Source organism: Penicillium chermesinum (assembly GCF_028974085.1).
Source record: "Penicillium chermesinum strain IBT 19713 chromosome Unknown utg000001l:1.0-1975020.0:1.0-1976611.0, whole genome shotgun sequence".
Lineage (NCBI taxonomy): Eukaryota > Fungi > Ascomycota > Eurotiomycetes > Eurotiales > Aspergillaceae > Penicillium > Penicillium chermesinum.
The window spans coordinates 1,406,766-1,429,678 of NW_026695311.1; the positions used below are offsets into that span (position 1 = coordinate 1,406,766).

The following is a 22,913-nucleotide window of genomic DNA, read 5'->3' on the forward strand; positions in this document are numbered from 1 at the left end:
TCATGGACATTCTACCGAGCGCAGTTCGAGGACAGTGGAAGAATCAGATTCGGACATCGATACGGACTGAGGTGTTCATCCGCTCAGCCGAGGCGCAACGCCCCGGGTAGTGAACATTAATATGGGTGAATAGCGAAGCAGAGGTCGTGACGTCAGGGAACAACCCTCCGGTTTATGATTTTGCAACGTATGAACATTCGTCAGACCGAGTCCAGTCGGAATCATATCGGGTGTTCGTCCACTACGGAGCTGGAGATGCCGTATATGCCGGAGGGCTCGTAGTATGTCCCTTCCTTGGCAGCAGATCTTCTTCATCCGAACTCTCCGTTATCCGGGAAGAGAAGGAGGCCGCAATACTCGACTGAGTTATGGAATGTCGTAGGATTCGCCTCTCCGATGGCTTAGCCGCCGCATGGTCCAAGTCACGTATGGCAGATGGACCAGCTTCGAGCTCAGCCGATGCAGAGCCCGGTGGCGCAGCTCTCGGCGGCTCCGATCCCGGGAGCTCGAACACAGCATCAGAACGATCTGGTGCTATTGCTAGTCGATTTTCATGCTCGCAATCAAGCTCGCCAGGCCCATCGGACAAAGATTCCAGGCTGGTCGTACTATCTTCCAGGGTTTTACCTTTTTCGTCGCTCGCAGATCGACGTTTCCGTACATACATCCATGCGCTGACTCCGGCCGCTACGGCTAAGAGCGTTCCAACCGCGGTACCAACCCCGATTCCCGCTTTAACTCTCGCTGGCATACCTTGTCCTTCAGATGAGCTATCCCAGGGATCGTCATAGGACTCAATGCGGACGATGTCCGCGCTGCCATCGACCAGATCATCGTCAAATTTGGCTTGGTAGACAGAGAACTGCTCTCTCTCGTAGTCGACTGCCAAGTACGCTTCTTGGAAGAAGACTCGGCCGATACGTTGTTCATCACTTGTCGATGCCATCTTGACCGGAATATAGGGAAGTGAAGAGTTGGAATACTCGGAGGGTAAATTCGGGAACGGATAGGAGAGTGAGTGATCAAAGGCTTGGAAGGGAAGTGTTATGTTCACGGCTTGGGAGGCATCGGGAAAGTCGGAGATGGAGAAAGTGATTGACAAGTCCATGGCCAACAAATTCTGCCGGAGAGAGGTGTCGTTTCCGTATGTATAGAAACCTAGATTATCATCATAGGTAAGATTGAAAGCCTGGCCGAATGTATCGAAAGCGTCCTTCGGCAGCCAGATGTAGCTAGTTGAGGAGTCGAGGGTGTAGAGAGAGCTGGTTCCCGGGGTAGACGCCGTGATTTGAAGAGGTGTGAAAGGACTTTCCCCATCTTCGGACGCGGACGAAATTGATATAGTATTCAATGACACAACGGGGACCAGATTGTCGGTCAGATGAAAAGTTGCACTGTTATTGATAAATCGGTCCTGATCTACACCTCCAATGGTGAGAGAGGCTAAGACACCTTTCAATCCTGTTATATTTGTCAGTAAAATTCCTACACGTGTGCCTCTTAGTGCAGCGCATACGATAGTGAGCACCTGCAGTGTAGCCATAGGTTCCACTCGGAGAGATACTCCCGTTGAAATATGCCTGTTCCATCAGGGAATAGGCAGTTAAATCGCTTAGAGCATGGTCACTCAGGCTCACAGCGAGGCCGAGCAGTCCAATCCAGGTATCCTCATTTTCGGCGACGGCAAGCTGATTTTGGGGTACCTCCGTGTAATCCGCTAATATTGTATCTGTGCCATAGGTTGCTTGGGCAGAAGTCCTGCCCAAGTTAGGAGGGTTATCCTGAGTGCTCCATGTCGAAGAACTTGAAGGATCGTAGAGACCGCCTCGTTTTGTTGAACAATCTGATAACGACGCTGGCTTCCACTGTCAGGTTATCATGTCAAATCTTTCAGGGCAACACAGCGCTGGTGGCAACAAACGTACAGTTTTCACAAGCCTTTTTTCCGATGAGCCATGTGCCTCTATCTACAGTGCTTGGGAACAAAGAAGATGTCGTAAGCTCTGAACCAACATAGATATTCACGCTGAAAGACGGTCAGTCCTCGAAAGTGGGAAACGGCAAGATATCCTCGCTTACGCGCTCCAGGTTCCATCAATGCCGTACCTATGCCGGAATTGACATTAGCAGGGGATGTGGGGGATATAGGCAGCAAGAAAGTGGAAAGTACCAGTCGACATCGGCAGCTAGAGAGAGGGGGTAGGATTCGGTTTCTGCCCTAACAAGACAGAAAAACAATCCGCCTAGAAGAGCTCGACTACGCCGGCTCTTCATAATGTTGGTGCTCAAAAAATTGATTGCAATAATTCCATTGACTGTAGCTGGCTCTTCAGAGCCTCCAACTGAGATAAGACCTGACCGACAGGGCAGAGTGTCGGGGTCCTGGACCCTGAGAGACGTTGGGGCAAAGAGCGGAAAGGAGCAGAAGTGGAACCTCGGATCCAGCTTCTCTTGCCAAGATTGCTGACTGAAATTTTCTGATCTCGACCCGGGTGGGGTCATTTCATTAATAGAATTACCGTTGTAGCCTGGCGTGGTGATTGGTAGCCACATCTTGGTAATTAACCTTCAATAGCGCCCCGTTGACTAGGGAGGGACCCGACTTCGTGCGAAGCCCGTTCCATGTTAAAAGCTCTATACCTCACCCAGTCTCGATTGACAGTGGCTTATAGTAGTGAGCTTCCGAATGTTTGACCGGGATGATGATGTCTTTAGGTGGTATAGCTCGCTCTTGTTGCTACGCGGCAATGCTGTTGGTCCGCAGTCTAAAAATGGTCGCTAGCGCGCAATTCAATCGCTTTGCGTCTCGATTGCGCGAAAGGCCCTTTACGACAACAAGTACTCTGTAGATGGAAGGTGCATTCGGGACAAGCCAAGCCAAGAAGGCGTTCTAATTAGCGTGCACAGCACACTTGGGCTAGTATTTCAGTCGAATCAAAGCGTGCGGACAGATCCTAGACCAGGCGCGATCGATCCGCCACACTCCCCTACCCGTGGAAAAGCCCTACCGCTCTAAACTAGAAAATGGGTAACACTAAACCAATCATATAGGAGCCACTCACGTTCGCCTGTATCACTCAAACGCTCCCCACTTCGCCCTAGGCTCCAAGGCCGTATCCACACGGAAGACATTTCCGCTGCCGAATGAAATACTCCATCACGTTCTGGCCTCCGGTGAGATAGCGTCACGTACCTAGCACAAATACAATTTCTGGTCGCGTATCGACCATTTGCTTCTAAAAGATCACAATCACAGAGTATGTGTGCATTCTATCGCTTCTTCTGCAGATCGATCTTAGAAGCTCACCTAAAGAGATCGTACCGCTGACCCACGATCCGTCGAGGGTGCCGAGGCACACATATACATTTGCGCGAACCTGCGATTCTATCAGGATCTTTCTTGCGCAAGACTATACTGCGGCGGCACTGATCGCGCCTCCTGAATCTCTCCGCTCTATGTACTCAAATTCCATCAGAGCACGGCACACGGTAGCTAGAGGTCGTTCCGACTTCCCTATCAAGAGTGGCTTAGCGCACGCAGATCTCCATCCAATCAGAACCCTCCATACTCTATAGTCAAAACGTTAGCTCGTGCTGATCATTCCGCAGTCCAACCGTCGCGAAGATCCGTGCTAAGCACTGACCGAGAGACCGTGTGGTGATACAATCTCGTATCCCCTACATGATAGGTCCCATGAACCTTGGAAATCAAAGCGATGGCTACGACTGTCGATGGTCCAGCAGTTCTTGCGCCGGCCATTCCGGCTTTCGTAGACAGTCATGCTGACGGGGCGTCCAATAGATCCAAATCCTTTAAACCCCTAGGAATTGCACAGCAGGGACGCAATCGGCACTAGCACGATCCACGATCCATAAATCGTTTTTCCACCCCCTTCAGCAGTAATCACCATGCCATACTACCATTCAGATCCCCGACCAGTATAATAACGATTCTCGCTTTGAAATGGGCAGCGTAACGAGTATCGATCACGAAGAATGTACCGTGGCATTCCGCGCTACAACCGACGGCAGTGCACACGAGCTGCCGTTCTACGCTTTTGCTCTTGAGACCGGGTGAGCGACGCCATCGCCGTTATTGGAGCTTACTCGGGGCGAGGCATTCCTGAAAGAGCAGGAAAGGCTTTCCGCAAGGGACTGAAAGGCGCGAAGAGAATTCTTTGTTCTGAGGGGGGAGGACAGCTGGCGTTGAGGTTGCAGGGGCGTTGGGGGGTTATAGCTGAATGGCAGGCCGGGGTGATTTTCTGGTGCGGATAAGGATCCCAAGGTTAAGATTACAGCTGTCACGGCTGGATCGCAGATTCTGCCTCTGCTGCGAAGGAGTATTCGCCCAGGTTGGGGCGGTGGCTGTGAGGAATGAGAAGTCTGTGGAGATTACGCCTACGGAATCTGGGAGGGAAAGGGGGCACTGGTCAACGGAAGACGGTTGTTTCGCCGCAGGAGGGAGTAAGCTCGATGCTGATTTGTTTATTCCTGCTACGGGGGTCGGCGCGAATACATGGTTTGTGAATGTGAGCTTGCCCGCTGAGGACAGGTGGGCGTGGGCTAGTGCTTCGACGCTGAGGGGTGAGAGGGCGGGGCCAGAGCCTACGCTGCAGGAGTGGGGGGGGGGGCTATTCGAGGCCTGTAATGCACAATAATTTTGGAGCCGTGCCAGTGGTGGCAGCGAATATCAAGTTGGATTTACTGCTTGCGTTGGGGAGTAATGAGGCTTCTGTGCAGCCGGATCGCGAATTCAAAGAAGATGAGCTGGAGACACAGACGGTACCACTTTGTACGAATTCAGGCGTCTGGGGCGGCCATGGGGTGGCAGTTGCCCAGTTCCTTGGTGTGGTGATTAAGGGTGAGATTATTGGCTCCGGGCGACAGGGGATCTGTGGAGCGGGAAGCATTGGACTAAGGAGACTTCGTGCGGAGTCGCTTTCGGACATTGGCGCTGTGGCTGAACATGAGATGCGTTGTAATGCTAGTGAGCATAGTTTTCTCTCGGCTCATACAACTGGAGGCGTATTAGTTCCTAGATATGGAATAGGTGTTAGACAGGAGAGTCAGAATTTAAAGGAAATGTAAGAAAAGCACGTTCGATAAGAAGAGTATCTTCAAAAGAGTAATACGGAGAATAACCTGAGACGCCGCGCTGGAGTACAAGTCTTGCTGGCTGCAGAGTACAATTTTGAAATCGCGAAGTAGCACAAGGGCTCAACACGCTTGATCGGTTGTGAAATTAGTATAACAAAGGAGTCAAGAGACTCCACTTTTCTCAGTCTTGACGTCCCGCAAGAGCAGGAGCAAATCAAGACGACCTACTTGAGCAGAGGCCGGAATCGGATAAGTAACCGTAGGAAGTTCGTTAACCAAGGAAGACTATAGAATTCGTGTTAAAGCAGAGGACTTGGCATAAAAGATCTCGGGTCTCTTACCTTCCCATCCCCATTCCGACATTATATTGACCCAATGCAGTCTGCTCCGAACAGTCCGCTCAAATTCAATGTTCTCTAAGCTTGAAAGAACAGAGCCTCTTCGTGGCTGTCCAAGCTTAGGGACAGATGAGCTCAGAGCACCTGAGACGAACCGATCTTGGTCCACTGAGCTTGTCCGGTGGTGGAAAGATCTCTTCGAACTCCCATTACCATCAGGAGATCGCATAGACGGGCTCATCTGACTCGGGTTCTCATTCGAGAAAGAGCCCGACCGCCGAGAAGCTGCCATCTCTTGCTGCTTCTTCGCTTTGGCAGCATCGCGTCGCGACCATACCTCCCGAATAACATCAACGCAGCGGTCAATACCACCCAGCATCAGGCGAGACTGGATGGTCATCCACCGATCCATCACCCACTTCCGATCATCCTCGGCATCCATCTCAGCACCGGCAGCCAAGAGAGGAAACATCTGGATGATCGTTGTCCGAGATGTGTAAGGGACGGTTGCTAACAAGATCAATACCCGCTTGCCCAGTTCCTCGGCAGACTCTGATGGCATCTCCGGGACGGCTTGATGGAGGTACAACAATGTCGCCCACCGGTAGGCATGGGCAACCTGAATGCTATGCTGAACTTCAGAGGTCGGGTCTTCTGGGGGTTCGAACCATTGCGGAGGCTCCCATTGCTGGATAAGTGTTTTGAGCTCCATTGCCTGCGCCACGATCGACACTGAATTTGTAGTGGTTTTCCGGACACGCTGAACCAACCTGGCGACACGGCCAATCAGAGGGAATAGGGTAGTGGCACACCCCATCAATGGATCAATTTCATGGACCGCATCACCAGGGAGGTGGAAGATAGAAGGGCTGAGATCCTGCGACCCAGCTTCATCCAATGATGTCAACCGCGCAATCACATCCATATACGTCCACGTATTATACAGGAACCGGATCCGGCCCAGCTCCTCTCCATTAAGTGCCCCTGACAAACCCGAGTGAAGACACTGCAACATCAAAGCTTTAGCCCCTTTGAGGTGTTGGATACAGGTCCGGGTATTCTGGTCCCAGGTATCTGCAAATGCCAAGGCCAAGCTTGTCGCAAGAGCAGTATCAGCTCGCATGCCCTGTATATCTTGTCTCAAACAACTGATGCTCTGCCGCATGTGCTTGACACCTTGAACCCGAAGAGACGGGTTTTCTTTGGAAGAGTGAAAAGCAGACAACGCGAACAAAGCATGGTACAGAGCAGGGGTCCCTTTAGCGAGAGGCCAAACTAAGGTGCGCCAGGGATTCTCGGAGATTCCGTCCTTGACAGACAAGATCCCGCAAGTCAGCCGGTCGAAGCGCATTGCCAGCATCTCCTGGCTTTCTGGGGCCAGCGAAGGCTGGCCTGGAAGCCGTGCCATGTCGAAAATATTGGTTTCCTCTCTGGGGAATGACAGACTCCATCCTGAGATTGGATCAGACTGTCGGATAATGTCCTCGATATCTTCGTTGTCATCTACCAACTGCGAAAAGCTCATGCCGGATTCGGAAGGTTGATATGTCTGGGGATCGAAGGTCGGAACCGAGCTCGGCTCCCGGTCTGCATCTGGTATCAAATCATCACCAAAGGGGACTGGGCCCTGGAAGGGCTCAAGAAAAGAGAGAAAGTTCAAAGAATCGGCTTCGAGAGAATGCGAGACGGCGAGACCAGGTATTGCATCATCACTCGGAGAAGGATCTGGGGGTATCCTCCGGATCTCATCAATGGAGGGGGCATCTCCGGACACATAACTCTTGATACTTGCCGGGGAGCTCTGAAAGGACTCGTGCGGCGATGTCGGGGGAAGGTGAGAGGCACGGACGGGAGAAGCAGATTGCTCAGTGGTAGGAGGAGTAGGGAAACTATTCGCATTCGAGTTGGTGATGGGAGGCTGTGCCGAGTGATTGGCTGGGCGTATAGATCAGTCTGGAGTCTGGGAAAGAACGGCGCATGCATCGTGGATGGTCTGGGGGTAGTCTACCTTTCTTGGGTTTAGCGGCATTGGGAGTCGGTCGCCCTACAGCCAGGTTGGTCTCCTCGAACGGCCGCCATTTGAAGTCCTTCTTGTATCCACCACAGACTACCTTGCGACGTTCACATTGGTGGCAGGAAGGCTTAGTCTCGTCGCACTTTAACCGCTTCGCTTTGCAGGTGATACAACCTGGGCGAGAGGAGGAAACCGGGTCAGCGATGTTGCGAAAGCAGAGTTAGATGGGCGATGCCCATTGTAGTATATGCGTATAGAGCGCTACGTCTATACGTATACACATCTTTATACATGGAGAGGTGAGGATGAAGATGGCGACATTCCCATCGGAGCATCGTACCATTACGAGACTTGGTCTGTTTGGGCTTCTGCGTCGGAGCCTGCGTCGGAGCCTGCGTGGATGCAGGCTTTCCCCGCACCGACGCCGCCGGTTCGGAATCTAGAATAGCGGAAGGAGATGGGATTTTGATATTTTCCATACCAGATGAACATGAGATATGTGGAAGGAAGGAAATCACAGGGAACAAAAAGGTACCAATAACAGCGGGCAGATAGGGAAACGGGACATGATAAGCAATGCGGGGAATGAAGGTTGGAGAAGGGCTGAGGGGGTTCGAGGTCAGATGGACGGTTCACTCTCGGGTTGCAAACCGAACCGAGACCCAATGCGCTGGCCAATCTCTGGGGCTGCTGTGGCACATAAAGCATTGGGACCTCCTGGCATCGTGAGATGTATAGACATGCTCTGAAAGAGACAGCAGCTTCTGCCAGCTTCCACCTTCCAGAAGCCATCGTCCTCCGGTGCGGGGATCGGGGTCCGTGAGCGGCGTCTACGAGATGCAAAAGGAACCAGATTTCCATCAGTCCAAGGTTCGGGCGATGCAGGGAGTCTGCATTCTCGGAGTTTATCGTTCGTACATTCTCGGCGGGTCTGATAGGAGAATTGGGGGCACGTAGTGGGCACTTATCACGATCACCCATCTCACGCCGTTCTTTCGATCTATATTGCGGTCCTCCTTAACAATACTGAATCCCAGTCGATAACATTGTGAGCTGGCTTACGGCGATTGGATCGAAGTCTAGATTGTGGCAATCTTGGCCCAAGTTCACAATCAGGCCTGCGTCATTGGGTATCCAAGGCGCAGGCCAGAGATAAGTAGGATCGCCCTTCGGGGGCCATCTTCTCCCCTACTTTTGACTATGCCGAGAAAATGCTGCGTCGCGGCTATCAGTAACTCATACAGTTACTGAGCATAACCATATCACATCATCTCCAGAGGTTGATGGCCACCATGGCTGGCAAGCGCTTACATTGCTTACCATTATCGCGGAAGGATCGGCGTCTGAGCCGAAACAGACCAAGATGGATCGGCTCGGGCGCAGGGCAACACCTTATCTCTCCAAATAATTCGTTGCGCCGCATCGAAGCTCCCATCATCGACTCAGGGGGCGTTCTTCTGTGCTGATGTCTATATCAGTAAACACAGTTACCGTATGAAACTAGCCAGGAAATGATAACCTCGAAGCGATTAGTATCTCAGGGAAGCAAGCGTCACGGGGCCAAATCTGACACTTTCATCGGATTTATGTATCTCAGCAGTACATTGGCCACTATAAAGCGCCCTGCTATCCAAGTAGACCAAACAATGAGGACCAACTCGGGGCCGGAATGGTCTTTTGCCTCGAGCAGATACTCATCACGTTCCCCCTGCTGAAACGTATGCCAGCTCTACGGCGTCAAATTTTTACAAGTGAGAGAAGAAACAATTCATCCCGGTGATAACAGGAGAGATAGGGGGCTTAAGGTTCCAGGCCCGAATCTGCCACTGGAAGGCTACCACCAAGTCCCTCGCGCCTCATGCCGAGCCGGAAGCAAAAGGATCAATTGGAGCGAAATTCTTAAAAGCAAATTTGGATCTCAGATAATCGACACATTCACCGAACTTCTCTTCTCAGATCCAGCGCAGGCTTAGCGAGTGAAGGCAAGTGGCTCGGAAGATGCAGGTCTTGAAAGACGTCGCTTGGTGGAGTTGGACCCCCTAAGGTCGAGAAGTTAGTTATGTTACCTTATTTTCCTGCATTTCAGCATTGATCGTTGGCGGAGGTGCTTCAAGGAGCCTTTCATGCGCGAGTTCGACTTGAAGCCCTGGGGGCTTTATGTGGTCTCTAAGGGGGGCCTCGGAAGACTTGACTTTACTAGGCTTCCAAGGTTAATTTACCTCTTGTGGCCAACGTTCCTCCTTCTGGGGAAATTCAAACACAATGAAGAACAATCCGTGATCTGAGAGCCTATTCATATGGGGAAATCCCTTGATACTTCGGGAGAAATACCAGATAGATGCGATGATTAATGGAGTTCCTTCAGCTTCATTACTCATTAGAAGGAAGCCAGGGTGCTATGGATTCCTCGTAGATGCCTCAGGGCTCCACTGTTGCCATGCCGTGAAGTAACCATAAAGGCCCTCTCTAACCCCCGATATATGTCTCCCTATCACAAAAAACTCCTCAGATCCAACCTTGCAAATCATTTTACTTCAACCCTCGTGAGTGGTGTATAATTGAACCAAGGCCCCTGCCTTAGAATTACTAACTCGGTTTGGTAAACACATGCTGCTTTGCTGACCAGCAAATCACCTCTTACCTCAAGAATCCATATGCCGGGACTCAGCTCAGCAGCCACGGTACACGCCATGTCGAGCAATGCGTAGCCTACAGCGTCAGGGGTTCGGTAACTCCTTCGCTCTGGCGTTGGCTATGGAGTGGTTTCGGACATCCTAGGAGAGGGGCTTCCGACGCGAAACCTATGCCATGCCTGACTATTAAAAAAGTGTACATATATTTGCTTTCGGGGTTCCTTGGCGCGTTTCTGCTGCCTTCTCGGGCGCTTGAGCTTGATTTGCTATCAACATAGTATTACCATCGCAAAATTTTTTGCTACTTCGGCACTTAGAGTATTCATTAACATTCTAGTACTTGTTGACGTGTATTTATCGTTAGAGTTTCATGGATACAGCATCATGTAGGCTTGGAGCTTTCATTTCCTGTCTGTGAAAAGTTTTATCAGCACCATTAATGGCTGGATTAAGATCGCCTGAATGGTGCCAGCAATAGTCGTTGACGGCTTCTACGAGTGCAACTCCCTGTGGACGGCTTCTACAAGTGCAACTCCCTGTGGACGGTTCCTCTAAGCAGCAACTGGACAATTTTGGCATGGCTCAATCCTGCTTGAGATTGAGCACAGCCATCTCACTAAAACGAATTATTGACAGAGCAGCCTTTCTAGATCTGAAGTGACCGCACAATCACCCCATCGTCTCCTTATGCCAGGTATAGTGCGCTCCTACCAAAGTCTGACCATCAGCGTCTGGTTACAATACGGAGTACCACGTGTATACATACCAGGTACGGTCCGCGGGTACAATCCAGTATGTGCCGAAGTAACATACCGCCGAGGCGTTTCAGAGCGGCGTCAATAACCTTAAATCCGGACGAATAACCCGTCTGATCGCGCAATACATCAAGAAAATACGGCGAATCCGGGGAAGGTGACCGAACAAAATCAATCCCACACGGGAACAAAGAGGTATCCAATATTACAAGCACGATTCGAGGATAGGCTTATGCGTAATACTCGATTATTTCCTAGCGTATGCATGAATACGGCTAGCAAGGGTCTGTCCGCAGATCGATCTTCTGTATACAGGTACACTGGGGATCTATACAGGTACCAAGAATACAGGTTGACCTAACTCACCGTACTGATGCTGATCCTAAGATCAAGCACGGACAAGTACCATGGGACTTCACCCTGATTTATATACTGATAGTATATACGGACGAAATGCTTGTTGTGGAACCTGTAGACAGGAGATACCATTGCAAACAAAGCTAAAGTAGCGTAAGAACCTTGAAAACTATCAAGCTGAATTCGACCAGGAGCCCATTCAAAACAACACCGGGAGGGAAGACGAGATCAAACCATAACGTCGCATTAGCCGAGACCGATACCCATATCAGAAATCGTTTCAAGAGATACATCAGAAATGAACAGAAGAGAAGGGTAAACAGGGCATCGGCAGAGGCGAGTGCGGGCCATGGTTGGCATAGTACAAATTCATTCGCAAGCACATCACCAATAGCCGCGCCTAGAACATCAGTAAACGCCATTTTCCATCACAAAAGGACATACGCTGAATAACCATAGGAAACGAGAAATCAGTTCAGACGATATTGGCTCAGTTGACACGGAACGCGTCGAAGATGACTGCAGCGGTGTTAGATTAAGGACGTATTAGAGGAATTCAGGTGGGCGCATACCTTCTTGGCCCCGTCGGCAACCACTTCCGATCCACATCAGGGTGTTAAGGAAAGTATATCGCTCATCGCCCGTCTCCATGGAGAGGTTAATGCGATACTTGTAGCTGCCCGGGTTAATGCCATCGGCCATGCTGGAGTCGTTGACCTTGTCGAGAACATCCTTGGCCCCGGTAAGCCATCCGTCGGCTTTGATCATAATGAACGCAGGAGGTTCTTCGGCGGTTTGGAGCAGGTAGTTGGCGTGCAGATTGGTTGTTGAGTCCTTCGTGACAATTTGGGTATCTTGGCCACCGGGCTGTATGGAATCAGACATAGGCTCAGAGAGACTTGAAAACCCGGAGCTTGAACCTACCAGAACAATTCCCTTGCCCCACGACCGGCCCATTGGCCGCCAACAAAGGAAACCCATTCCCTATGGCCCCAGGAGCTCTGACCCACGGAAACCTTGGGGTTCATTTTGATGCTCATGCGAAAATCGAGTTCCAGAGTCGGAGCAGGAATCTGGAGTGATCGTGCGACATCGCCCTCGGGGAATGTGTGGAGAAGGTTGTTCGCAGGAATGGAATCTTTCATGACACTGAGGTACGTGGGGCACTCGAGGAGATGCTGGCGTTGCCGGCTGGTATTCTTAGCTCGGACCTGCTGGCAGTAAATGCACTGGACTGAAAGACACTGTTCGAGGTTAGCGTCACCGTTTATTATTTTACCCTTCGCTTCGGAAGGGGAGACCGCGCTCATATCGCGATGTCGCGTCGCTTACCTTGTCCTCTTCCTTTGCGCGGAACTCCACGAACGCGGCGTGCACGTCGTCGAGTGGCGGCGCGGGCAGGTTCGATGTGCTTGAAGACTTGGGCTTGGGTTTGGGGGTAGGGCGTGAGGGCGCGGCAGAAGGTGGTGCGGAGCCTGGGGGCGCGACAGTGGGAGGCCCCGGGGTGGCCATTGGAGGACGGTTCAGAGTCTGCAGCGGGGTCCCCAATGGAGTCCCATGGGGGTTTACCCCGTTCGACATCAAACTTCCATTTGGTGTTGGCATAGGAGGACCTGTAGGCGGCGCAGCACTCGTAGGGCCGCTGGGCGTGCCCGGGTAGCCATTTGTTGACGGGAGGCCATTGGGGGCCTGGGCAGGCTGCGACGGTTGCGCGGCATTAGGGTGACCTCGAAGGCCGGGACATTCGAGAAGATGTTGCTTCTGACGCGAAGTGTTCTTTGCGCGAATCTGCTGACAGTAGATACACTGCACGGATAGACACTAAAAAACGGTTCTCGTATGTTAGTAACCGGTGATGGTGGATTTCAAATATTACGCAAGACGGCAAATACGCACCTTGTCATCTTCCTTGGCGCGAAACTCCACGAACGCAGCGTGTACCTCTTGGTCGACAGTTCGGCCCATAATGACAGTTGATCGGATGAACCCCAGAACCCCTTTAGATGGTGACAATACGCGTTGATACGCGGTTTGGGGGGATCAAGACACAGCTGTGGTGGGGGATGGAACCGGGTTTCGAGGAGAAAAAGGTGGAAGGGGGAGAAAAACGGGAACGCTGAATTGTAACGCGTACGCTGCGTATTATTCATCATCGGTAAAGCGGCGGGCGGCCGTACCACACCAAGTGGAATTTCGTTACGGCGGTGATTTTACAATCATTCCATTTCTTTTCTTAGCTATTTTTCTCAGATTTGGACCATTCTAAATGTCATGCAAGGTTTTGGAGAGCTATCGCTTCTATTGTCCCTTCTTTTTTCATGGATCTCGCTCCGTTCTTCTGGCCTTACCCGAGCGGCGAATAGCTGGTTACAGCCAAACACGGCACTGAACGAGTCGTCATCAACAGCCAACAGTAGCGAAAGTATGTGCGGCACACAATGCAACCAGGCAGTAACGTTACGATTTTTTGCCCATCCACTCGATTTAACCTCGTCAATGCTCGATCAACGTAACATGATCGCTTCCATATACGAGCCTTGGAGTCATGTTCAACGATGACAAAAGCATGCGTAATATATTTGAGCATGTGCCAGTGCCGGTCCCTCGGTTAGTCTGGGCACAATACTGGCCTTCAACTGGCTAAGACAGGGAGAACATGGCCAGGATAACCCTTTTCGCTTGAGGTGGCTATTCCAATTTCACCTATACCACCGTGGGAAATGGAATCCAATTGCTAGCAAATTACATAGCTACCATGTATATCAATTTTTCTATCGGTACGAACGCCTCGGTACTAATGCACGCTTACCAGGTACCATCGGGGTTTGCCAAATATATAACCTCTGGGTGCAACTGGCCCGGTGACCTCCAGAGCTCACACATTCTAGTACATAAATTCTTTTGAAATTGAAAATCACGCTTTGGAGCTAGCCATCCAGGTTCTGATAAAATTGCTCCAAAAAGGCGATTTGTCGCAAATGCAAGATTAACACGTCAATCCAAGCACTGAGAGCTCCCTTAATCAGTGTGGTTCTAGACCCGGGTTTCCCGTTACTTACTGAAACCTTCGAAGTACTGTCCCAATACTCCTTACAGGTTCCTGGTAATAAGATCGCGACAGTACGAACTATAAAGCCGTAACCAAATATCATAGGGTTTTGTTTCAAGTAATACTAGCACTCGAGCAGGCATCAAATGCGCCACCTCCATAGAACTTTTCGCCCTTCTATCGGTAAATAAAGTATACTTGCCTGTGAAAGCGTCTTCCACTTCAGTGACTAACCCCTACCACCCAACGAATTAAGACCGAGCCAGTTAAGTCAATACCATGAAAGACAAGCCCCAGGGGAAAATAGCCAGGGGGAAGAAATTAAACCAGATACCCATAAAGAGCTCAAACCCCCTTATCCCCTCCAGCACATCCCAAGCACTAAATTCCTCCCAAGCGCAATCGAATCTCACCATCCCGATACCTCTTCCCCCAAAATCCTTCGCCCGTATCCTCATACTCATCCTGCTCAACTTTCAACAGCCCCTTTGTAGCCAGCGTAAGCACATCCATAAGACCTTGCGTAGCAACAACCGCCGACGTAGAGCCCGGAGGCAACAGCTCCGAGAAACAAAGCTGGCCCCCGTCAGCTTCTTCCAAACGTCCCCTCAAAAACTCGAAAAAATTAGCACTCTCGCGATCCAGCAGCGCAGCTGCACGACCAAGAGCAGAGATCCGGCGCGACAGAACAGAGATATCCTCGTTATCCGTCGCCAGCTCGCCTTCAAGATACGCAGCAATGTCCCGAGCTTCGAGCTCGTCGTCCATCCTGGCAGACTGCCTACCGCCGAGTTGCCCTCTAGATAGCCCAGTCCAGCCAAAGGACTCGCGTTGGTCAGCCGGCCCCGGTGCCTTTTCGCGAGCACAGATGACTCGCCGCTCCCGAGCCGGAAGCGAGAGCTTTGCAGCGAGGCGGTGATGTTCCAGGGCATCTGCGACGAGTGTTCGTCCGGTAGGCTTGCTGGCGCATCGCGCGCGACTTCGACGTCTGCGTCACGCGGGGGACTGGGGCCGATTTCGAGGCCGGGATTCCCAATTAGCTTGTTCCCAGGTGATACGACCTGCGGGCCGTCGGAAGCAGGCTCTCCGCATAACGCTTCGTAGAGAGCTGTGCCGGAGAATGCGCTGAGGGGGTGCATGTCGCTGTCTGCGCCCAGCCCGACGCCTACAGAGCCAATGCCATGGAGCAGGACCCAGAATTCGGCATTTTTCTTGATGACCGTCTGCTGCTTGTTCAGTTGTTTCTGTTGGCGGGCAAGTGCCATGTTCGTGAGGTAATTGTTGTTGGCGTTCGCAAGGTCTGTGTTGCGCAGCGTGGTGCTGTCGTCCGTGGCGATCAGCTTGCGTGCTCGCTGTTGACGCGCTCGACGGAGGGGTGCGATCGGGGCTTCTTCAGCTGGCAGTTTTTGAAGTATGTCCTGATCGGCATCTTGCATGGTTATATCCATACCCTCATCGCCATGCCGAATGTCTTGCTCCTTATCCTCTGAGACCTGAAGGAAGTCAGTGAGATATCCACAACATGGCTCCGCCAGGCCTCGTGCTCCATTACTGACCTTCATTTGCTCATCAAGCATTCCACTTGCTCGTGGGGTCGCTGTCTTCCGGCGCTTGCGAGGAGAGAGCATGCTAGGATCGAACTCGATGATATTGCCATCTTCATCGAATTCAAAGTCCGGCTGTAGCAAGACGCCCCCCTCATCACCTATTACATGCTTCCGGGCACTGCCGCCATCTGGGCTTACTTGTAGGTCGACGCCGACAAGATCATCCTCAGAAGGCAGTTCGAGCTGAACGTTTCCGACTTTTGGGAGACTCGAGTGGCTATTGGAAGGCGACCTAGCTAGGAACTGTGACGGTGGGAATACGATATCGGGGTCTGTAAGATCGATGAAGGGCAGCTCGACATTTATGCCAGGGAGGTTCGTCTCAGGTAGAAAGCTCGGATCGTAGGGCAAAACCAAATTGCTTGGTCTGGGGGCTGTTAGTATAGGAGAAGCTGGACCCTCAGATAGTAACTCACTTTGTCTTTCCGGCGCTGGGATCCAAGCCACCACCGGGCAGGAGTCGGAGCATAGTAACCATCTTGTCGTGCATGGCCTGCACATCGAGCAGAGTATAGCCGCATTGCTGGTGGTAGACTCTGGAGACGCCGTATCTGGGGACTTGAGCGTGTGGACGTGGTCTGGAAGAAGTTAATACTTACAGCAGGTTTCCTTGAAGCCGTAAGGCCATGGGCGCTTCAGGGTTTATGATAACCCTGCAGGCACTGGGGACGTCGACGTCGAAAATGGCCTTGCGGTTGAACCGGCGGGTGATGGATCTTGAGCCTAGAGTTGCGACCAGCCAGATGGTGGCGACGCCATGTTCGGGCGATGTAAGGACTTTTGAGAGCCTTATGTCAATTATTGTTAAAGAAATCAAGATAGAGTACTCACTTTCGTGGCTATAGAACATGGTTGCGGCGTGGTTATTTGATGGGACAACGCGCGTGGCGGTTCTCAAGCTAGTTGGAAGTGATCAAGGCTGGTGGGAAATTAATGACAAAGAGGAGTATTGCGAGGATTGACTTGGGCATATGGAGATGGACGCAGATGACTGTTGGGAAGACGAGTCGCGAGATAACAGAGCGGACCCAGCACCACCGATTTTTGCTTCATACGGCGTTGTCCTTCAAAACTCAGTCGCAATCTACACCATGAAGGGGCTACGAATGAACCGACACTGAGGAAATCTAATTGTCCATGGCTCGATCACGCAGTTTTGATGAGCTGACACTGAGTTTTAAAATCAACAATGCCTTCAGATTGAGCACCACAAGCTCCCCCTATGCCTCTTATCAGCCACTCCCAAGGTCTCCCTAAGTGAAGACTGGAGGGTATTGGCGGCTCCAGGATTCTAGATGTCGCTCAGGCGCAATAGCCAGATCGCAAATTACTTTTCGGACAAACCCGACTTGCCGGCATATCTAGGTCGAAGATCAACGAGGCGTAAATGTAAACCCAATGGTAGAAAAAGTCGAATGAGTCTAAACCGCGGCAAAATGACGAGACGCCAACTCTTCGCGCGAGACAGTACAGATGGAAATGAAACCGAAAACAAAGACGACCCAGGAAGGGCAGATCGGGCGTATCCCAAGATAATCAACAAAACATCTGATACATGAACCCCCCGAATATGACACAAAAACGCGAACGCACATACAATACCCCGCTATTTTTCATAAGTTTGCGCTGGGAATATTTACTCCAAAGGAATACCCTCGTACTCGGAGTAGCCCAGAGCCAAGTTCATGTTCTCTGCAGCACCAGGGTTAGCAAACATCCTGCTTTGAAAAGGGGGAAAGTTATGACGTACGAAGACATTGAGTGGCAGCTCCCTTGAGCAGGTTGTCAATGGTAGCACAGACAACCACGCGCTTACCGCTGGAGTGGACAGCGAAGCCACCGATCTCCACGCCGTGGCGGCCGGCAATATTCTTGACTAATGGAGCCTCGCCAGTGATCTTAACGAGCTTCTCGCCGGCGTAACGGTCTTGGTAAAGGTTGCGAATGTCGCGGGAGGTCATCTCCTGCTTCAGGGGAATGCTAATAGTGTGCTGTGGGATGATTAGCGGTAGCACTCGGGGGAAGTAGGAGGGATACTTACGTGGATACCCTGGAACCAGACGGCAACGTGGGGGATGAAGGCAATGCTAGTGCCGAGCTGGGCGCTGATTTCACGCTCGTGAATGTGGTCAGTCAAGCTGTAAGGAATGATGTTGTTGGTGAGGAACTGGACGTCGTTCTTGGGACTGGGCTTGGTGCCAGCACCAGAGTAGCCAGAGACACCGAAGGTAGTGGGCTGGCCACCGAGGAAAGGAACGAGAGGGGCAATGCCAAGCTGAGCAGCAGTGGCGTAGCATCCGGGGTTGGCGATGCGAGTAGCACGAGCGATCTTGGAGCGGTCAACCAGCTCGGGCAGACCGTAGGTCCACTTCTCATCAAATCGGTAGTCAGCGCTGAGATCGATGATCACGTTGCCCTTGTCAGCGCCCTGGTCGACCGCATCGACAAAGGGCTTGCAGACACCGTTAGGCAGAGCCATCACCCAGCAGTCAACATCACCGTTAGCGGACATCTTACGCACATCTTCAGGGCTGAGGTTCTCGTAGATGATCTCCCGCTTGTCATAGCCCTGAAGCTTCTTGCCAGCCAGCTCGCGCGAGGAAACGTGGCGAAGATCCATATTGGGGTGAGCGTTGATCAAGTTGATGAGAGCCTGGCCAGTGTAGCCACGAGCACCAATGAGAGCGACTTTGGCGGGTTGACCGTTTGAGGCGTTCTTCTCGCCGAGAGGAGGATTGGGGTTAGTGGTAGCATAGGTACGAATTCCATTCACGGCAACAGAGGGCCGCATCATGCGGTTGGCACGAAGAGGGTTGGAGGTAGTGGAGAATGCACGCTTCTGCTCAGTAGAGGCAGCGCTAGCTCCGAAGCCCTTGGACAGGATGCTGGAAGCAGCCTCGTGGGCACGAGAGAGACGGGATTCAAGGTTGATGTCACCGAACATCTGGCGGCCGTTCTTGGTGAACTCCTGAACCAATTGCTTGACCTCTTCGCCGTCCACAACTCCGTACCAGAAGAGAACTTCACCATCGCGGCTCAGGCTACCGTCGGCCTTGTCAAAGAACCATGACAGATTCTCATCGTCCTCCTTCACGGTCCAAGCCAGCTTGTTGAAGTCCTTCTTGACGCTGGCAAACACATTGTCAGCAACATTGGTCAACCAGCCCGACTTGGTGATAGTGAAAGTGGCCATCTGGGCGATCATAGAGCCCTTCTGGGGAGGCAGAACGACAGCCAAAGCCTCCATAGGGTCATCGTAGTAGACCTTGAAGTCGTGCTCCTTGAGGCCATCGACATAGCGGTCAACAACGGCACGCGCATCAAGACCCTCGCGATCACGGACCAGCACATCCTTCAAGCTTTGGATGTTCTCAATTTCAGACAAAGAGCTCTTGACATGGATCTTGTTACCACGACGAATAAGAGTACCGGCACCGGAGTCGGTGAACAACTCCTTCTGAAGATCAGCGGGGTGAATAATAGCAACACTGGAAGAGCGAGGCAAGTCACTCAGCAGCTCCTTCATCTCCTTGATCTTTAAGCGAGTACCGTGGCGGACCCACCACTGATTCATCAGGTGGTCGTACTCCTCGTCTGAGATTGATGGCGGAGATCTTCTCGCCGGTGTCGCCGTTGAACAGACCGCCCTTCTCTGCAAGGTAGACGATCTTCAACGGCTGCAGAGCGCGGGCCAGCTCGCCAGCAGCCACGTCGGCGTTCACGTTGAGCACCTGTCCATCGGGGGTCTCGGCCATGGAGGTAAGGATTGGCAAGCAGCCAGCAGCAATGGCTGACTCGATTGGTTTCTTGTCGACGCCATTGATCTTGCCAACAAGGTTATACTTGGGCTTGTCAGGTAGTCGGCAGAAAACACACCCGCGGTAAGAGGACGAGCACGCACACCCATGCGCTCCAGCTCCTCTGTCAGCTTCATGTTCTCCTCCAAAAACAGCTTGCGCGCCAATGCCAGTGTCTTACCATCCGTAACCCGGATTCCATCTTCAAAATGGGGCTCCACACCGGCAGCCTCCAGCATACGATTCAGCTGTGGGCCAGCTCCGTGGACGACAATGGGGTAGAGGCCGACATGGTTGAGGAAGGCTAGAGCGGAGGACAGAGTCTGCAGATGCTCAGTGATAATGGCACCGCCAACCTTGATAACGGCGAATTGCTGGGAGGAGACGGAGGTGAAGTGGGAGAGGTACTGCTGGACCTCACGCTTAGAGCCGATGTTGCTGAGCAACTGGACGACGGTGTTCCGAGTGTTCACAGTCGAATCTGTAGCGCGGGAGTAGCATCGCTTCTGCTGAGAAGAGGCAGCGGAGGCACGAGCAGGAGCTCGCAGGGGAGAAACGGTGAGCGGTGCGGAGAGAGATCGGAGGGGCTTGGTGGAAGCTCTCCGCACAGCGGAGCGAAGAGACAGCATCTTGCTCACCAACATGCGGCAGCTTCAATTGAGACGGTCGCACAGTATAAGGGAAGGACCCTTGGAGATTTACGGAACAGAAGAATTGGGGAAAAGAGGGGAGGTGTAAGAGTGTTGAAGTGTGACTAACAAGAGAATTTCCAGATATTCGGTCCGATAATGGCGCCCAATTAACGTGCGGAATAAGGCGGTGGGGGAAGGGAAAGCACCAACTCCACAGAAAATTCGGTCCTTTGGTCCTCTTCCTTGGTCCGGGCCATGAGAGCCATTTGTTTCTCCCTCTCAACCGCGTTGAGGGTTTCTCCCTCGCTCTCCCTCGCTCTCCCCTCGCTCTCCCCTCGCCCTCCCTCGCCTGAGAGGGTCGTGTAATTCCCTCTATGCGGTAATAGAACCAGCCAATTCATGGTCCCTATTTAACCAACAATACAAATTCTTCGTTGAATATCCTCTATTGCTCATCACGAGCAGACAAGGTCCGAACCCTCGGGTCGCTCTGCGAGGACTCCGTTATCATCCCGCAGCCATCCTGCTTGTATAAAGATGGTATTAAAGGGGCCAGGATTATTCATGTTCTTGTCAAATCTTATTCGGGCTGAAGCCATGTATTTCGGAAAACTCTTTAGCGATTCACAGAAAGAATCCCCACTCCTACTTTGGAGATCCTGTTCAACATCACCCGCTTTGGACCTAGTCGGGGTTATCTGATCCCATGCTGTCTTCTAACTCGTGCGCTCCACCCCCGGCACCCACTTCCTCCACCGTCGTTTAAATGGCCTCCTCTACACTAGGCGTTCCGTGGCCGGGACTGGCGTGTTCCGAGAGGTTAGGCCAGATGGGCCCCTTCTGCGGATACTTGGCAATTGGCTCATGTCGTACTGGGACCCGTTAGGCGGGGTCACCTCGTCAAATGGGATCTCGCGAGCATCGGGAGGAGAACCGAACGGATGGCCCTAGACAGGCCCGGGGTTTAGATCTACTTGGAGCAGGTGGAAGAGACGAAGCGGTCATCGAACGGGAAAATACATCCGAGGCACAGTGAGGCACAGTGAATGGGAGGGAAAAAAGACCAAAGGTTGTATAATGGTAACATACTCAAACACGGCATCACTTAGCAGTAGTATCATTTACATCTCCCCTCGGCGGGTCCAAAGAAAGCGAAACTCCGATACCATATGAAGACTCAAAGTCTGATGAATTCGTTGCAGAGGGAAGAAGCCTTGGAAGGCAGAGAGGCAAGAAACGCATATTGGTCATTCAGAACGCGCCCAAAACATAACAGCAGGAGGTATTAGCAGCTGAGAAGAAAAAGCAAGAAGCCCTACGGCCTCGATGACAGAGAGCCCGGTAGGATTTTAAACTCCCACGTCTCCCAATACAAAATACATTGGCATATCCTCGTTTAAGTTTTGGTCACCACGACTGCAATTCTTCTGTTAGCCTCTGTTTTCTTGTTCGCTCGCTTGTGCGACTAGACTCCACTTACCAGGGACGATGATAACCACCAGCAAGCAGATGATACAGATCACGAGGCACACGCGCATCTTCATATCCTTCCACCACATGTCTTTCCGCACGCGATTGGCGCCTCGGCGGAACCCCTGGGCTGATACGGCCAGGTTGTCTGTCTTATCCTGCAAAGAGTCCAGGCGCTCACCACGCTGGGAGACCTTGTTGATGTTCTCACGCATTACGCCGACGGTGTCATCGATTTGCTAGAAATGGAATTTTTAGTTCGCAGTTCGCAGGCGCAGAGGAAAAGTCAAGTCGCGGAAATCAGCGCAACATGCGTTCTCGAAAACGGTCGGATTCAAAGAATGCAGTATACACATGATCGTCCTTCGACTCAACCGCAAGAGGGGAGGCTCACGGCTTGCAAAGCAGCAGTGCGCTGGTTGCCATTCTGACCAGATGCGGCTGGTGCGCCACTGCCCCCGGCGGGGATATAGGGATCATAAGGTTGTTCGGAGGCCATCGTGAGCGCGAGAGCTAGAAGCGAGATGTCTTTAGAAATATGTCCCGATTTCAATAGCGATCCCGGCTGCCTCGATCGAGGATTCAGGGTTGCCTTATTTGGGACGGGTCACCAACCGGATTTCGCGGATTAAGGGGCTTGGGAGAGACGGAGGTAAAGAGACCGTGATGACGCGATCGACGAGTCGATGAGGGCGGGAGAGCTACGGAGGATGTAGCGACGAGTATTAGAGAGTAGTGATGCTTGTTAGGACGAAGCCGGCGAGATGGGAGTTGCCGCTGATGGCGGGTTTGTAATCACGTGATTGTGGCGTTGTCTCAAAGGTGAGGCCTAGGCAGCGGGTTTAATTTTCGGCTGACGCTGCAATTAGAATCCATATCTTGCGCCTTCGGTTTCCTTGGCTTACAGTCCATTTCCTCCCTCCGCCCTTGAACTAGGGGGGTTTGTGGATTGGTTGATTCCAACCTACTACACGGGGAGCAACTGGAGAACAATCTACTACAAACAGCCACTGCATGGCTTCTAATTGGCTCCGCTCGCAGTACCTTGCTTTTAGCTTGGTCCGGGGGTTTGCGTTATGCTGATCTCTTGTTTTGCATATAAGCTCTCGCGTCCTTGTCTTTATGCAGTCTCGTCTCCGAGCGCCCATGCGTATCCTTTGGTTT

General features: G+C 52.0%; 8 protein-coding genes across 8 annotated transcripts; 1 reads left to right on the forward strand and 7 right to left on the reverse strand.

The window, feature by feature from the left end:
• Window positions 1-241: 241 nt before the first annotated feature.
• Window positions 242-2,553, reverse strand: N7468_000542 (pepsin-like aspartic protease; the record flags this gene model as incomplete). The annotated part of the gene is made up of 5 exons (XM_058469839.1): window positions 242-1,461; window positions 1,517-1,855; window positions 1,926-2,026; window positions 2,080-2,106; window positions 2,171-2,553. The coding sequence occupies 5 exons, from the start codon at window positions 2,551-2,553 to the stop codon at window positions 242-244; spliced, it is 2,070 nt and encodes a 689-aa protein (XP_058335870.1).
• A 1,411-nt stretch (window positions 2,554-3,964) lies between these two features.
• Window positions 3,965-4,658, forward strand: N7468_000543 (uncharacterized protein; the record flags this gene model as incomplete). The annotated part of the gene is made up of 2 exons (XM_058469840.1): window positions 3,965-4,074; window positions 4,319-4,658. 2 exons carry the CDS (start codon window positions 3,965-3,967, stop codon window positions 4,656-4,658), a joined length of 450 nt encoding a protein of 149 aa, XP_058335871.1.
• A 724-nt stretch (window positions 4,659-5,382) lies between these two features.
• N7468_000544 (Zn(II)2Cys6 transcription factor) lies at window positions 5,383-7,928 on the reverse strand (the record flags this gene model as incomplete). Its single annotated transcript, XM_058469841.1, has 3 exons — window positions 5,383-7,370; window positions 7,444-7,623; window positions 7,790-7,928. 3 exons carry the CDS (start codon window positions 7,926-7,928, stop codon window positions 5,383-5,385), a joined length of 2,307 nt encoding a protein of 768 aa, XP_058335872.1.
• Window positions 7,929-11,337: 3,409 nt separating this feature from the next.
• Window positions 11,338-11,616, reverse strand: N7468_000545 (uncharacterized protein; the record flags this gene model as incomplete). Its single annotated transcript, XM_058469842.1, has 1 exon — window positions 11,338-11,616. The coding sequence occupies one exon, from the start codon at window positions 11,614-11,616 to the stop codon at window positions 11,338-11,340; it is 279 nt and encodes a 92-aa protein (XP_058335873.1).
• A 68-nt stretch (window positions 11,617-11,684) lies between these two features.
• On the reverse strand, window positions 11,685-13,159 carry N7468_000546 (DUF3237 domain-containing protein; the record flags this gene model as incomplete). The annotated part of the gene is made up of 5 exons (XM_058469843.1): window positions 11,685-11,713; window positions 11,767-12,061; window positions 12,205-12,438; window positions 12,527-13,015; window positions 13,091-13,159. 5 exons carry the CDS (start codon window positions 13,157-13,159, stop codon window positions 11,685-11,687), a joined length of 1,116 nt encoding a protein of 371 aa, XP_058335874.1.
• A 1,465-nt stretch (window positions 13,160-14,624) lies between these two features.
• On the reverse strand, window positions 14,625-16,700 carry N7468_000547 (Rad21/Rec8 N terminal domain protein; the record flags this gene model as incomplete). Its single annotated transcript, XM_058469844.1, has 6 exons — window positions 14,625-15,068; window positions 15,110-15,736; window positions 15,800-16,217; window positions 16,267-16,401; window positions 16,450-16,627; window positions 16,682-16,700. 6 exons carry the CDS (start codon window positions 16,698-16,700, stop codon window positions 14,625-14,627), a joined length of 1,821 nt encoding a protein of 606 aa, XP_058335875.1.
• Window positions 16,701-17,486: 786 nt separating this feature from the next.
• Window positions 17,487-20,276, reverse strand: argEF (bifunctional acetylglutamate kinase/N-acetyl-gamma-glutamyl-phosphate reductase; the record flags this gene model as incomplete). Its single annotated transcript, XM_058469845.1, has 5 exons — window positions 17,487-17,542; window positions 17,601-17,841; window positions 17,892-19,415; window positions 19,438-19,698; window positions 19,752-20,276. 5 exons carry the CDS (start codon window positions 20,274-20,276, stop codon window positions 17,487-17,489), a joined length of 2,607 nt encoding a protein of 868 aa, XP_058335876.1.
• A 1,399-nt stretch (window positions 20,277-21,675) lies between these two features.
• Window positions 21,676-22,248, reverse strand: N7468_000549 (SNAP receptor SNC2; the record flags this gene model as incomplete). Its single annotated transcript, XM_058469846.1, has 3 exons — window positions 21,676-21,695; window positions 21,760-21,988; window positions 22,144-22,248. 3 exons carry the CDS (start codon window positions 22,246-22,248, stop codon window positions 21,676-21,678), a joined length of 354 nt encoding a protein of 117 aa, XP_058335877.1.
• Between the last annotated feature and the right edge of the window lie 665 nt (window positions 22,249-22,913).